At 40.3% G+C, this 17,306-nt stretch overlaps 1 protein-coding gene across 1 annotated transcript in view; it reads right to left on the minus strand.

Annotated features, from left to right (window-relative positions):
- Nucleotides 1-17,306, minus strand: part of LOC126298148 (Down syndrome cell adhesion molecule-like protein Dscam2) — a 560,143-nt gene that overhangs the window by 51,876 nt on the left and 490,961 nt on the right. Inside the window, exons 23-24 of the mRNA XM_049989461.1 lie at nt 7,164-7,307; nt 4,498-4,641 (exon numbers count right to left, since the gene is read on the minus strand). Of these exons, the coding sequence (XP_049845418.1) occupies nt 4,498-4,641; nt 7,164-7,307 (288 nt within the window). The remainder of the gene's footprint in view (nt 1-4,497; nt 4,642-7,163; nt 7,308-17,306) is intronic.

Consider the following 17,306-nt stretch of genomic DNA (forward strand, 5'->3'; position numbering starts at 1 on the left):
CCACCTCCTGCGACATAAACAACGTGCACCATCCAACGTTGCATTCCGTTTTGGACAACAACAGTAAGTGTGGTCGAGTCTATGTCCGAGATTTACAATCGGGTGTACGGTTTCTGGTAGACACTGGTGCAGATGTCTCTTTGCTACCGGCTCGCCTAGCGACCAATAAAGTGCAACCGCACAAAACAGTACTTCGTGCAGTGAACTTGTCTACCTTACAGTGTTCGGGTTCTACACTGTATACAGTGAAACTTTCGCCCGAGTGCAAGCTGAAGTGGACGTTTTTAGAGTCAACAGTTGAAGAACCTATTCTCGGAATTGATTTCCTCAGGCACTATCAGTTGTCACTAGATTTTGTGAAAAATACTGTGTTTTACCCCCCACTGAACAAACATATTCCTTTCGCTCCGCCGAGTGACAGTTCGGCTAACACCAAACATGTGCGCTGGGCTAAGAAGTGCCCAAACCTATCTTGGACAAACGAGTGGCTAGCGGAGCGCGCCGAGTCTCCGAACTTGCAGATGGAACGTAGGGAAATGCTGTTGCATCCCCGCGACATACATCACGAGTTGACCTCCACACAACAACGCCTCGCGTCACTACAAGCGGACGACTCGTCGGCTACAGACAAGGTTAGTCCGTGCCAATCTGGTGTTCCCGTGACCGCACACATTAATGACAATGTTGTGAACTCTGCAAACTGTGTCAGCATTCCCCCTTGTAATGACAGTGTATGCCTGTGTGCTCATGTTCCATGCGTTTCGAATGAACAATTAACCTCCCAAGCCCGTGGCAATGAAATACAGCCGTCTGCTGTTAGGCCACACCCACTCGGGCCTACAGCGCGCGTAGCGGCACGGCCCGCTACCAAAAACCAGTGTACCAACCTCGCCCAGGTTAACATGCGTGCGTTTGCTACGCAGCCTTCGAGCGATTGGCACGTCTCAGCGCCACAGCTTTGCTTGCCTGCCACCGCCTGCTCCGCTTCATGGACATCTGACTGTTTTGCCGCGCCACGTATTGCAGTAGTCACTAATGGCACAGTTCACCGGTTACGTCTAACCGCTGGGCCGCCCATATCGCAACGCCCACGCCGCCTCAAGCCGGAATTTATGAAAATTGCAAAAGAAAAATTAGATGATTTATTACAAAAGGGAATAATTGAACCTTCTTCCGGTTGCTGGGCTAGTCCTATCTTGTTTGATCAAAAGAAAGACAGTACTTGGCGTATGGTCGGAGACTATAGGCGTTTAAATGCCCGCACCACCATTGATAAATACCCGGTCCCACACATTGCGGACTTCAATCATGCACTCGCAGGTGCAGAGTACTTCTCGGTTTTGGACTGCAAGCACGCATTTCATCAGATCCCCATGGCTCCGGAGGATATTGAAAAGACTGCCATAACCACTCCCTTCGGGTTGTTCCAATACAAATTTATGCCGTTTGGGTTGAAAAACGCCCCCCAAACGTGGCATCGTTTCATCAATCAAACCTTATCCAATTTAGACTTTTGTTTCATATACATGGACGACATATTGGTTTTTGCTCATACTTTGGAACAGAGTAAGGAGCGTGTTCAAGTCGTGACAGACACGTTAGCAGCTGCTGGTATAGAACTGAACAATAAAAAGACTCAATTGCACCAGTCATCCGTCACATTCCTAAGTTATGTTGTGTCGTCGGACGGTCTGACACCACCGCAGGACAAGATCAAGCCTGTTCTTGAGATGCCACGCCCCCAGACCTATAGGGAATTATGCAGGTTCATCGGAACAGTTAATTATTACCGTAAACATTTGCCAGCTGCTTCTGCGGTGCAGGCACCTCTCACAGATGCACTCGCAGGCTCACAAACTTCCGGCACCCGCCAGGTCCCATGGACACCAGACATGGACAAGGCAAGGCTGTCACTATTGCTCACCCACGTGCAGACGCGACAATGTTTATCACTACTGACGCTAGTGACAGTCTGTCGGCGCAGTACTGAGTCAGACATACAATGATGTTATGACACCCCTGCAGTTTTTCTCAAAAAAGTTAAACACTGCACAGAAGAAATACTCAGCATTCGACAGAGAATTACTTGCAGTGTACGAGGCCATAAAACACTTCAGAACTGATGTTGAGGGACGAGATTTCTATGTGCTCACTGATCACAAGCCGTTGGTTCCTGCGATAAAAAATCCTTTGTCTGATCCGCCCCCACGACGCTTTCATCACATCGACTACATCTTGCAATTTACAAATGACATTCGCTACATCCGAGGAGCGGACAATGTGGTTGCTGATTTTCTCTCGCATGTAGGTGCTGTCACAACCTTAATTGACTTAACAGACCTACCTCGGTTGCAATCGGCGGACCCTGATACCATGCCGTTGATTTCGGACCACAGCTCCTCTCTCAAACCGGTACGCTCTACTTTCCCCGGCATACCTGAATTAGTGTGGTGTGATGAATCGACTGGTACGTTGCGGCCGTTCATTCCTAAGCCCCTTCAGCGCCAGGTCTTTGACAAATTACACACATTAGCACACCCCGGTGTCAAAGCTTCCACCCGTCTGGTATCTGAACGGTTTGTTTGGAGAGACATGCACCGCAACTGTCAGTCTTGGGCCCGGACATGCTTGTTGTGTCAACACAACAAAGTTTCCAGGCACACTTCCACATCCCTTGGCTGTTTTGCCCAACCGCCAGGCCGGTTTCTTCATGTTCATGTGGACCTCGTAGGACCTTTGCCCCCCTCCGAGGGTTTCCGTTACTTGTTTACAGCCATTGACAGGATGACTCGGTGGGCTGAGGCCGTGCCTATTCCAAACATTACCTCTGAGACAATAAGCCGAGCATTCTTAGATTCGTGGATCTCTAGATTTGGCTCACCTGTTTACCTCACTACTGACCAGGGACGGCAATTTGAGTCTTCAGTTTTCTCCGATTTATGTAAAATGTGTGGTATTGTCAAAATTCATACTTCTGCATACCACCCCCAAAGCAATGGGCTTGTCGAGCGATGGCATCGTACCTTAAAGTCTGCCTTGCGTTGTCATGACTCACTATGGACAGAAGCACTGCCCTTGGTGCTTCTTGGCCTTCGTGCGACTTTCAAGGAAGATCTCAAGGGTTCCGTAGCCGAGTTTGTGTATGGCCAACCGGTGGTTTTGCCTGGAGAATTAGTCGCTCCCACCCCACTTCCTCGGCCCTCCAAACTCCCTTCACTTCTCGAGCGAGTGCGCTTGCACTGCAGCAAACTTCAGCCGCCACTTCCGGCTAGTCATACACTTCCGCGTGTGTACATACCGCGCACTCTAGACTCTTGTGGGTATGTGTTTCTCAGAGATGACTCAATCAAAGCCCCACTTCAGTCACCCTACACAGGTCCTTACAAGGTTGTCAAACACTCCGGGAATAACATGGACCTCCTCATAAAAGACTCTGTAACCACGGTCTCACTCAACAGAGTGAAACCAGCTTTCATTGAGCCTCAGGTGGACCCCCCTGATTCGGCCCCTATCTCTTCCAGTCCTACTTCAAGTGGCCACTCATCTTCTCATACCATACATTCGGGTACTGATTCTCCACAGCGGGCTTCTTTGCCGAGCACTGCTTCTTCTCCGCACTCATCTAATTCGAGTGGCCAAACTTTTCGAGGCTTCACTCCTCCCAGCCCTCGCAGTCGAGCTGCCAACCACTTGGATTCTACCATTGTGTCTCTAATTTTTCTCTATCACTGTCCCCATTTGCTTCATTTATGCTTCTACCTTCACATGCTACATGCCTTAATTCTGATTTATTAACTGCCCTTACACGTACTTAAAACATCTCAGGTTTCCAAATGTTCTCTGTTGTCAACATGCTGCTGTTATCAGCTTAACTTCTCTCTTGCTCAGCCCCCCACACCCTGGCTTGTTCCCTTGACTTAAGCTCCTTAGTGACTCTCCTAAACATTGTAACTAGAATCTCAGGATATGAGATCAGTGTACAGTTGGTATGTTTGCTTGAGGGTAGGAGTGTCACATTTTAGATCTGAAGGAGGCTCTGCTTGTTACTATCACTTACTTTCATGTGGCTGAGGTGTGGCAATGGATTCAGAGGCCATACATGGTTATTATAGGCACTTAACTGAAGTGCTCAAGGCAGCTAGCTTCACATTCCATGTAAAAGCACAGTTTGCAATTTACAACATTTTCTTCTCAGAATTTATTGCATCTTTCTTTTTGGAGCTTGGTAGGAGGCATCAACCAAAGATTCAAATTGTGTGGAACTTGCTGCATGTTTTATCTTAATTCATATCTGTATTATTATTATTATTACTAATATTGTTATCAACTGAAACATATTGTTAATAAGTATTTGTAGTTAGACAATCAATTCCACAATTATAATCAAATTGTTCTATTTTATGTAATATTGAAATTTTACCAAAATAGCAAATGTTTCTTCCTCTAGCTGTGATTCCTAATACAAGTGATATCTGTGTCTTAGATATATAAACTTACTTTTCCTTACACAGAAGCAGACACCAAAGATGCTTGCTATGACAACCAAAGCAGAAAAAACTGATAACAGTATCACTTTCAAATCCTTATGTAGTGGTAGTTGTTCATCACCATTCACTAATATCTGGTTTGGGGTATTCACACCTGGTAAAGAGAAGTTTTTGATTATTTTGATGAAACAGCAGCAAATTTTTACATGCAGGCTATGATTTACATTCATATCCATATTAAAATATTGATACGATCTGAATATAATAGAAAGGAACATTCCACATGGGAAAAATATTTATCCCTTTCCGCTCTGGCCCACACAATCATGCAGGTTTGGTTATAAATTTTTCGTGTTTCAGCTACATCACTTTTCTGCCTCACTCCAGACTGCAGCGATGGAGTGAGCAACCAGCTTCCATTTGGCAGCTGTTTTATTTCATGCCTTGACCACCAGAGTGCAACAGATCATTTAAAACTTCAACAACAAGACAAAGCCATGTGTTACCGAGATAAATGCATTTTGTTTTTCTACATTTCATTAGTTTAAGAAAATTCCTGCATCGTGTTAGACTGACAATGTTTCAGTCAAGGTGTGTAAAGTGTCTAGACACTTTTATGAAACGCTATTTGCACTGTATACAAGTTTGATTTTTGAGTAGTATGATAATGCTGGTGACTTCTTGAACAAACTATCACTATGCGAATTTTTTCAGTATTTTTACCTGATTCTACATGTAATAATGTATGGTGATTGGTACATATCAGATAAAATTTTAAGAAATTTTCTCTCAGGTTGGAAAGGGATATAAAAAACAAAGATGCTGTGACTTACCAAACGAGAAAGTGCTGGTAGATAGACACAATAAAAAACATACAAACACACACACAAATTTCAAGCTTTTGCAACACAAGGTTACTTCATCAGGAAAGAGGGAAGGAGAGGGAAAGACAAAAGGATATGGGTTTTAAGGGAGAGGGTAAGGAGTCATTCCAATAGTCTTTCCACTCCTGGGATTGGAATGACTCCTTAGCCTCTCCCTTAAAACCCACATCCTTTCGTCTTTCCCTCTCCTTCCCTCTTTCTCAATGAGGCAACCTTGGGTTGTGAAAGCTTGAAATTTGTGTGTGTGTTTGTGTTTTTTTATTGTGTCTATCTATCAGTGCTTTCTCTTTTGGTAATATTGATATGATCTTTATGATATGATAAAATGCTACTGAAAAATTCACGTAGTCACTCTGAAATCTCACCAACAGAAGAAAATACTGTAATGTTTGCTAATAGTGCCATAATCTTAAATAAAGATATTATTATATGAGTTTGGAAACTTGATCTGTAGCTAATTGATAAAATTATGTACAATTCAGAAATACAAACTGAGGTACACACACATGACTAATAGTATAACTTGTTGCCATGTGTTATGTTTCAGTATATTAATATTATTAATTACATGTGGCCTGCTAACTGGTTAAAATAACCAAAATAAACCATATCAGATATAACTAAATCATTTATTCTGATCATCATTCTGATGTGGCGTCGACACGCGGATCGATAGGCCAAAACATGATACGTGTATAGTATCTTCGATTGATGTTCTTTGTAGGTTGACTTCCGGGAATCAGTTCCCATCTGTACCACGTGCTGTACAGTTGATTATGAATAAAGTATTGTGATAGGAAGCGAAAGACGTGGTTATTACCTTCCCACCCTTGCGCCTTCCTCACTGATAATATCATTAGCAATTTACTGCAGCAATTCACAGTTCTGCATAAAGTTTCATGGTTAATAACATCATCTTAATAATCTTTGAAGACCAGAAGATACCTTACAGTATTATCCCTTGTATTTTGAACACACAAATGTAGGTATGTATTTCATAAAACAGGCAACTACAAATTTCAGTATGTGAAATGTATTTATTTTGTTTTGTCCAAATAACTATATTTCTTGAAATGGTTTGATGTCTTTTGCAATGAATTTAAAGTCAAATGCAAACACAAGTCATTCATTTGCATAGGTTGTCAGAAATATTTTACACACAATAAATTTACTATTCCATCTGTTTGACATACTATGTAACTATTGTAAACCACATAATAAGAGTATAAGTAACAAAATAAAACAATGTCAGTATTCAGACATCCACAAAATAAAATAAAAGTGAACTAAATATGCAACTCATTGTGAAAACAAAATGGTACTCTAGAAGACTCAGACAGTGGAAAATGAAGTTAGATTTGAGAAAAAACTAGGTATACCAATAATACAATACCAATCACTGTTATTTAGTTTTTATTTTTAGGCTACCATTTTCAACAATACATCATGTCACCTTCAGGCCTGCTTAAATTGAGTAACCTTCATGTTACAAAATAAGCATCACTTTTAAATGATCTCTGTCCAAATGCCCATAATTATCTTCGTGAGACCAGTTAAAAGTGGTGCTATATTTTGTCACACAAAGGTTACTAGATTTAAGCAGGCCTGAACATGACATAATGTATTGTCGAAACTGGTAGCCTAAAAATAAAACCTAAGTAATGGCGATTGATATTGTATTGTTGGAAATTGCCCAGCCATAGTCCCACACACCAGATACAAGACAGAGTTACATTCATTCAGAAGCTAGGTATGTTTCACTCTATAAAAATATAATAAACTTCCTACTCACCTCCATTGATACCAAGGGTTGTGAATTGGTAATTCCCAACATTTGAACCAGCTGAGTTGTGTGCAGTAACTTTAAGATTGTATGTTGTTCCAGGACTTAGACCAACAATCAGGAATAATTTCTCAAGGCCAATGTTATTTCCCACTGAAATATGTAATATTTAATTGGCTTTAGTTTCATCAAGTTTTGTGTAACATATTCTTCAATGTAACAGTAGGCCCTTCAGATAAAGATGTTAAAAATATAACAAAGAAACAACATTTAAAATGTTTGTAATGTTTTTTGCTTCCTGGATTTTTATAGCAATGAATTTTATTATTACTGCATATGAACAGAAACACACATATTACAATTTAATTTTTTATTATTTCATATAATTCTGCTGCCACACTGTTAAACCTCAATGTTTGAGTAGTTAAAAAGTAAAATTAGCATAAGCATTGAAATTTATAAATTTTTTGGTTTGTGACCTTACTATAGTATGTGGTCCCAATTTTTACTAGATTTATGTCATTGAATTCAAGAAGTGTATCATTAATTTGATAGTCACATTTCGATCTGGTGCTCTTGTCATTAATATTTATATGGAAACAAGGTGAATAATTATATCAAAAGAAAAATATTGAGAAAACTGTAAAATTGCAAGAAGACAGTATGATTGGCCAGTATTTACATTCAACAGACAAAATTCCAAGTGTTTCCTTGCTGTAACATGTAAATGCAGGAAAACCATACCTAAATCTTGGCACTTTTAGCATTTTGAGGGGTAAAGAGAAGTATGTTGGAAAAAAGTTGCAAAGCAGGTGCAGGTCACTCAGATCCAAGGTTAAGAGGAATCTACTTAACAGTTTCAGGTTCTTTGACTAAGTCATATAATCATTTAATACTCTCAATTTTCATTGTATCAGTTTGTTTGCAACATCACATTTATCTAGTGCAAACATCAATAATACACTCCTGGAAATTGAAATAACAACACCGTGAATTCATTGTCCCAGGAAGGGGAAACTTTATTGACACATTCCTGGGGTCAGATACATCACATGATCACAGTGGCAGAACCACAGGCACATAGTCACAGGCAACAGAGCATGCACAATGTCGGCACTAGTACAGTGTATATCCACCTTTCGCAGCAATGCAGGCTGCTATTCTCCCATGGAGACAATCGTAGAGATGCTGGATGTAGTCCTGTGGAACGGCTTGCCATGCCATTTCCACCTGGCGCCTCAGTTGGACCAGCATTCGTGCTGGATGTGCAGACTGCGTGAGACAACGCTTCATCCAGTCGCAAACATGCTCAATGGGGGACAGATCCGGAGATCTTGCTGGCCAGGGTAGTTGACTTACACCTTCTAGAGCACGTTGGGTGGCACGGGATACATGCGGGCGTGCATTGTCCTGTTGGAACAGCAAGTTCCCTTGCCGGTCTAGGAATGGTAGAACGATGGGTTCGATGATGGTTTGGATGTACCGTGCACTATTCAGTGTCCCCTCGACGATCACCAGAGGTGTACGGCCAGTGTAGGAGATCGCTCCCCACACCATGATGCCGGGTGTTGGCCCTGTGTGCCTCAGTCGTATGCAGTCCTGATTGTGGCGCTCACCTCCATGGCACCAAACACGCATACGACCATCATTGGCACCAAGGCAGAAGCGACTCTCATCACTGAAGACGACACGTCTCCATTCGTCCCTCCATTCACGCCTGTCGCGACACCGCTGGAGGCGGGCTGCACGATGTTGGGGCGTGAGCGGAAGACGGCCTAACAGTGTGCGGGACCGTGGCCCAGCTTCATGGAGACAGTTGGGAATGGTCCTCGCTGATACCCCAGGAGCAACGGTGTCCCTAATTTGCTGGGAAGTGGCGGTGCGGTCCCCTACGGCACTGCGCAGGATCCTACGGTCTTGGCGTGCATCCGTGCATTGCTGCGGTCCGGTCCGAGGTCGATGGGCACGTGCACCTTCCGCCGACCACTGGCGACAACATCGATGTACTGTGGAGACCTCACGCCCCACGTGTTGAGCAATTCGGCGGTACGTCCACCCCGCCTCCCGCATGCCCACTATACGCCCTCGCTCAAAGTCCGTCAACTGCACATATGGTTCACGTCCACGCTGTCGCTGCATGCTACCAGTGTTAAAGACTGCGATGGAGCTCTGTATGCCATGGCAAACTGGCTGACACTGACGGCGGCGGTGCACAAATGCTGCGCATCTAGCGCCATTCAACGACCAACAGCGCGATTCCTGGTGTGTCCGCTGTGCCGTGCGTGTATTCATTGCTTGTACAGCCCTCTCGCAGTGTCTGGAGCAAGTATGGTGAGTCTGACACACTGGTGTCAATGTGTTCTTTTTTCCATTTCCAGGAGTGTAGTTGTATATGTAAGATCACTAATCACCAGATTGCATACATGCTAATGTTTGATAGACACATAAAAAGGAAGTGAAATAACTTAGAGTGCAGCCACACACACACCCACACACACACAACCACATGCGCACATGCACATGCACATGCACACGCATGCACACTCACGCATGATCGCGGGCGCGCACACACACACACACACACAAACAAAAGCGCTGGCAGGTCGATAGACACACAAACATACACACAAAATTCGAGCTTTCGCAACTGGTGGTTGCTTCGTCAGGAAAGAGGGAAGGAGAGGGAAAGATGAAAGGATGTGGGTTTTAAGGGAGAGGGTAAGGAGTTATTCCAATAAGACTGCTACCTGATTCTGAAGGTCAATTCGCAATAACCAGTAAACAAGTCATAGTAATCAAGAACATAGGTATAACCAGCTGCAGTAACGTCAAGTGGAATAATGCCACAAAACTAACTGTTTGAGTATACAGATTCAAATTCAATGGAATCATTATTTGAAATAACAAAAAAGAAACTCTTTGATTATGATATTTATGCTCTAGTACAAGTTTTATTTGTTCACTGACCAGGTTTAAGTTTCTGAGGCAGGAAATTGAACATTTCAAGAAGTGATATTGCTGTTGATTCCCTGATTTCTCATAAAGAAAAGCAACCAGTTATCAGGAATTACACAAAACCAAGACAGCACAGATAATCAAATAATACAGCTAACCCAAAAGACACATGTTTTTACCAGAAACTGATATTTTCTGTACTTGCAAAACTGTCTTTGTGCATCCAGTAAAGTGGTATTCACAGTACATTGCATTTGTATTGCCAGTTATTTAATATTGAAGGCTGCTCTTTCGCTGTTGAGGACATCACTGGGATGGCGGTACCATTTCCTTGTTGACTGAGTTTTTCTAACATGTGAAGAACTTTTTACCTAATAGAGTTTTATCACTTCTGTTTAAATGAATTCCATGTTTTGTATGGTGACTCCATTTGAGAAAGTCCATACTGAGAAAATGTGCATTTTGGTTCATTTTGCAGATCTTATGGATCTGTCTGTTTGCCTCTCTGATTTCAAGATTTACACACGAGATGGGCATTAAATCATATCTGTGAGGTATTCCACTAATGACAATGACCCCCTCTCTTGTGAGATGTAAGGCTTGTTTTAGGTTGTTGGTTGCAGTTGCTAGTTCATTTCTGTAAACATCATTTGCATCTGCAATCAATAAGATGCTTCTATTTTTCTTCTCTGTTATTACTAATCCTATGTCTTTTTTGTAACTTCCTTCAAAGATGCCCCAGGTTTAACATGTCTACATGCTTTCACATTAAGGTCATAGCAAAATATTGCTGTGAGATTTCATCCATGACTGTCCGAGAAAAATTCTATATCTGCAAACTCATCAAACAATTGCAACTTCTTCAATGTATTTACATGCTTTTCTTGTGCTATCTTTCCCACTTCACATTTTTTGAAACTGTTGTTTTGTTTACTAAATGCGAACAGTTAGTTTGTACCCACCGCTGTGATTCTGCACATGTCTGAAAACTTTTTGTTATGATTTCATCGCACTTTTTTAAGGCTGCTGTTTTGTTTACTGAACATGAATGGTTAGTTTGTACCCACTGCTGCGATTCTGCACATGTCTGAAAGACCTTTGTTATGATTTCATCACACTCAAAGCACTTAGCAGTCATATTATTAATGCAAGAGACCGTATTTTGCGATCTATCATATACGATCATTTTCTGATGATTAACAATTTCAGACCTGTGAAGCTGTTGTTGCAGTTCCTCATTTTTGTTTTGAAGATTTAGTACTTCCCAATTTAAGGCATCCATACTTTTTTTGTAAAACGAGTAGGCGTTTATGAATTTTCACTGTTTAATTACTGTAGTGTCCATGAATTCCTTTTTTCACTGTAAAACTATAACTTTTATTCTGTTTTTCACTACACACATGTATATTTTCTGCTATCTTTACAAATTTCATAGCTGCATTCACACCATGGGTATCTGTATGAGTGACATAATGCAAGGTGATAGGAAACTCGTAACGATCATTCCAGCAACTGAAACAAGCACATCTTCTGCAGGAAATTGGATGTGGACATATAACAAAGTTAGAGTCCCTGCATTTACCTGAAGATTAAACACCAAACAGCAGAAAATTATTTCAGGAATGTCTGATGGCGAGATTGTGGCCTTCACTTGGGTCACATGTGTAATAATATGTTATGAACAAAACTATTTATTCTAATTATAGAAGAATATTTCAGTTATAATCTGCAGTTCCTTCAAAACTGGCTGAAGTATGGATGAATAATCTGCAAACCAGGCAATCCATACTCTAGTAATTGGGAGCTTGTTGAATGTGCATGAAATAAAAATTAATTTAACAGAAGAAATTTAATTTGTTTATTTAAACCCAAGTGAGCATTCTGCATCATCTGTTTATTGATTTCTATGATATTGTCTTTATAACTTAATTTGCTGTATGAAGAACACATGTTACATCGTATGGTTTTTCAAGGTATTTGGCAAGAGTGGAATCTGTTTTTTGTATTCTGTCTTTTTATCATGACTGTATGACATACTTGTTACAGCTCTGTCTGATTGACCTGTACATAATATTTCACTGACCTTGCAGATGACTTGCAACATTGTGCCAAAGATAGTGCTGAATAACATCTTAACTATTTTAATGTTATGATAAAATGGCAGTTCATATATATGATATCTTAATTTTTTTGGAGGGAGCCCCTGAAATTTTTCCAATGCATGAAATGTTGCTGCATTAGCAACTGGTTCATGTTGGTTAGCATGAACAACTGTAGAATGTCATAAATCAAGTCAGAACTACAGCTATTTCTGAAGGTGGAGTGTTTGATCATCCATTTCTGTTCAAAAGACTGATTTGATTAACCCTTTAAGTAGGTATGACTGACATACCCATCCATGCTCTGCTAATTCACAGTGGCTTGGACACATATATCCACCTTCTGCATTCTGTGGCTAGTAGATAGTGGGAATGGTGAGTTATCAGCCTGCCACTAAAACTTTGGTATTAGTTGACCTTTGCCCACTAGATGGCAGCACATTTTCGCAGCACAGCATATTCTGGGCAAGTTGTAATGTTTTCCACTCAAGTGCATGTTGACAGAATGCCTTTTTTGTCTATGTTTGCTGCCAGATTAGTAAGCGATCTTTTGCAATGGTAAAAAGGAGTCAAGTCATTTACCAGACTTAGAGATAGACGAGCTACTTTTAGAAAATGACAATAATTTCTGTTATAGTTCTGCAGGTTTACAAGATATAGATGTTGTGGTTAGTGACAATGAGTGCAGCTCAGAAACATCTGTCAATGAGACACTACTGCATCAGATAGTACCTAGTGCATTTGTGCATGTTAGTTAAATCTGTAATCAACATTTGTTCAGAGTTAGCAGTAGTACAGTTGTGCCTCTAAAACAATATGATATGATGAGTTATTTATGTGTTTTGTGGGTGATGCTTTGTGCAAAATGATAGCTGAACAGACAAACTTATATGCAAAATGGTTTACAGCTTCCCATCTCAATTTAGCAGTATGCTCCTATATTCGCAGTTGGCAAGATACCACACATGATGTGGTAAAAACATGTATTAGAATGCTCATATTTCAAGGAATTCTTCTTAAACCAGAACACGAGATGTGCTTTTCAAAGACAGGATCAGTTGACACACCTTTCATCAGGAAACTCATAAGTGAACAGTGGTTTCATCTTTTATTGAAATTCCTCCACTTCGCTGACAATACCCAATATGACCCACTAGGCACTACCAGCAGGGAGCAATGCAAAATGCACTCAATTAGGGGGGCAAGAGCTGCATAAATTCAGATTGGTATACATGACAGAAAGTAATATCACCATTAATAAATCATTGTTGCTCTGGAAAGGATGCTTGGATGGAGGCCATTTATTCCATAAAAGTACAGCAGACATCAAATTTTATAAACTCTGTGAAAGCAGCTCTGGGTATGTATGGGACTTTATTGTTTGCACGGGTAAGGACGGTGTTTATGGTAGCTTCCACATGATCTACTCAGGAAAGGCCACATCATTTATCTTGACAACTTGTACACCAGTCCAGATTTGGTAGAAAAACTAACCAGCAATAACTAACCAGCAATGTGGCAGGACAAGAAGGGATTCCCTGACTTCATAGAAAAGGAAAAACCATAGAAAGGAGGTTACATAACATGATACAGAGGCAGTCAGTAGATAATGAAATTGAAGAACCAAAAAAATGTTCTTATGGCCAGCACCTTGCATGAACATACATTTTTAAATGCCAACTCAAAGAAGGGACTCATTCAAAAGTCATTGATTACAACAAGAATACTGGGACGCAAAACTTCCAAATGATCAGGAACAGACTAAAAAAATGTCATTATAGGCTTTCCACCACTTGTTGGGTATTGCATACTTCAGTGCTTACGTTGTGTACAAGAAGCATGATGGTGAACAAAGTAAAATGAGCTTCATGATTAGTCTCAGCAAACAGTTGGCTATATCGTGACCAAACATGGGACATTGGTAGGATGCCCATCTTGAACACTGAAAGCAACATGCCTTACAGCCAGGCAGTTTCCAAACCTTCTGCCACCCACAACGAAGAAAAGACCACCAAGGAGCTGTGTGTTGTGCATGAAAAAAAGGCATTCATTAAGAGGCTTCATAATGGTGTGTGAAATGTAAAGTTTCCTTGTGTGCAGCACCACATTTTAAAATGTTTCACACCAGGAACAACAGTTAATATCATGCATATACATTTTTTAAACTTCTGCAATATGTTTTATTCAACTCCACCCAATACATAAATGAAAAGTTCTATGTGTAAGAAAAATAAGCACCATCACTGTACGGGGCATGCTGGTGCATATTAATGATGACATCATTAGTGTGAAAGAGCAGAAACTCAGACTGGCGAAGGAATTCAACTATGCCATTTAAAAAAAAATTATCCCATAATTTACATTAAGTGTTTTAGGAAAATCATTGAAAACTTAAATCAGAATGGCTGGCTGGTGATTTAAAGCACTGTCATCCCAAATACGAAGATCTTTCAAACATACTACTCTCTCTCTCTCTCTCTCTCTCTCTCTCTCTCTCTCACTTTTTTCTTTTTTTTAAAGGAAGCACCTTTAATTTAATATATGGTATCACAAACTCAGCTGTGGTAGAGCTACATAAGAATAATTACCCTTTTGTCACATTATATGATACTTTGATCCTTTGGTTGTGAAGATTATAAAATTCTACAAGAGAAACTAAAATGTTGTGGCAGCATAGGCAACACCCTTGCATGGATGGAATAATGCCTCATCAGGCAAACTGAATTACATTTACAGAAGATACCACAGGAAAAAGATTAAATTTAGAGTGGGGAAACTTCATACATGGAGTCACACAAAGGTTGATGTCTGTCTTGTTCCTGTGCTACACCTGTATAAATCATTTCCCTATGACAGTTGAGGACTCTTCAAAACCTCCAAAGTTTGCTGATGACATCAATATACCAACAAAGGCTCCAAATACATCCATACTAGAAATAACCAGAACAATGAAACAAAACACAAGTCGATCACAGCAGACAAATTAACTCGTAATCTTTGAGGCACTCACTTTGTAGTACTCCAAACAAATAAAAATAACTTACAGGTACTAGAGATAGATATCAATAGGCTCATACTGGATGAGGCTCCATGTGTGGATTTCTTGGGCATCCAGATTAATAATCAATTGAGATGTATTACAATCTGGTAGTGGTGAGTATGATAAGACATCCTCTGAAACTTTACTAACTGCCTTTTCTGAAAACAGAGAGTTAAGAGCCCCACCTATGATGGAAATATATTGGATCCAATGGCAACAAACAAACAAACAAACCTGACCTCTTTGAGGATATCCACACCAACACTGCTATCAGTGACCATGATGCGGTTGCAGCAACAATGATTACCAAAGTACAAAGGACAACTAAAACATGCAGAAAGATATATGTGTTCAGCAAACTATATAAAAAAATCAGTAATGTCACATCTCAATGAGGAACTCAAAACATTCAGTACAGGCCAGGAGTGTGTAGAGGAACTCTGGCTCAAGTTTAAAAGAATATTTGACCACACATTGGGTAGATATGTACCCAGTAGAACAGTGCATAATGGGAGGGAAACTCCAAGGTATACAGTAACTGTAACGAAACATCTAATGAAACAGAGATTACTGCATAGTAGGTGTAGAAAAAAGTAGAGGGCTATAGATAGAAAGATGTTGAATGAAACACATTTGGCTGTGAAGAGGGCAATGCATGATGCCTCAATGACTACTGTTGCAGAATATTGTCAAATACAAGTTCACAAAATCCAAAGAAATCATAGTTGTATGTAAAGACTGTTAGGAGCACCTAAGTTAGCGTCCAGTCCCTAGTGTATAAGACAGGAACTGATACTGAGAGTAGCAAAGAGAAAGCTGAAATTATTAACTTTGTTTTCAAATATTCCTTTATAATGGAAAACTGAGGAGAATTGCCCCAACTTAATCCTCGTCCGACCGAAAAGATGAATGAAATAAGTATTAGTGTCAGTGGTGTTGAGAAACAACTGAAATCATTAAAACTGAACAAAGCTCCAGGCCCCAATGGAATCCTGTCAGATTCTATGTTGAATTTGTGGCTGAGTTAGCCCATCCTCTCACTATAATCTATCATAGATCCCTTGAATAAGAAACCATGCCCAGCTTTTGGAAAAATGCACAGGTCATGCCAGTATAAAGAAGTGTATTAGAAGTGATCCATAAGACTACCGTCCAATATCATAGACAACAATTTCTAGTAGAATCTTATAAAATATTCTGAGTCAAACATTATGAGGTATCTTGAACAAAATGACCTCCTCAGTGCTATCCAGGATGGTTTTTGGAAACATCGACTATGTGAAACCCAACTCGCACTTTTCTAACATGTCATACTGAAAGATTTAGATCAAAGTAACCAGGTAGATGTAATGTTTCTTGATTTCCAAAAAGCACTTGACTAGGTACAGCACCTATGCTTATTATCAAAAGTATGATCTTATAGGATGTCAAGTGAAATATGTGACTGGACTGAAGACTTTTTGGTAGGGAGGGCACAGCATGTAATCTTGGATGGAGACTCATCATCAGATGTAGAAGTAACTTTGGGTGTGCCCCAGGGAAGTGTGCTGGGGCCTTTGCTCTTCATGATATATATTAATGACCTTGTAGACAATATAAATAGTAAAATCAGGCTTTTTGCAGATGATGCAGTTATTATAATGAAGTATTATCTGAGAGAAGCTGCATAAGCATTCAGCTGGATCATGGTAAGATTTCAAGATGGTGCACAGACTGAGAACTTGCTCTAAATGTTCAGAAATGTAAAATTGTGCACTACACAAAACACAAAAAAAAAGTATCTTATAACTGTAATATCAATGAGTCAATGCAGGAATCAATCATGTCATACAAATAGCTGGGTGTAACACTTTGTAGGGCTAATCTGAGATTATGATGCACCTCCAATGATCATGTGACCAGCAGGTCATTAAAATCTAATCTTTCTTTCTTACCTTCTGATCAGAATGACTGTTTTTCTCTTTTTGATGGTAAGACAGTGATTCTTTGTTACAGAATCTCACATGTTCTTTCCATGAAAGTTACTCTGCAGATGTTCCACATTCATAACATTATAAT

The sequence above is a fragment of the Schistocerca gregaria genome, chromosome X (genome assembly GCF_023897955.1).
Source record: "Schistocerca gregaria isolate iqSchGreg1 chromosome X, iqSchGreg1.2, whole genome shotgun sequence".
Taxonomy (NCBI): domain Eukaryota; kingdom Metazoa; phylum Arthropoda; class Insecta; order Orthoptera; family Acrididae; genus Schistocerca; species Schistocerca gregaria.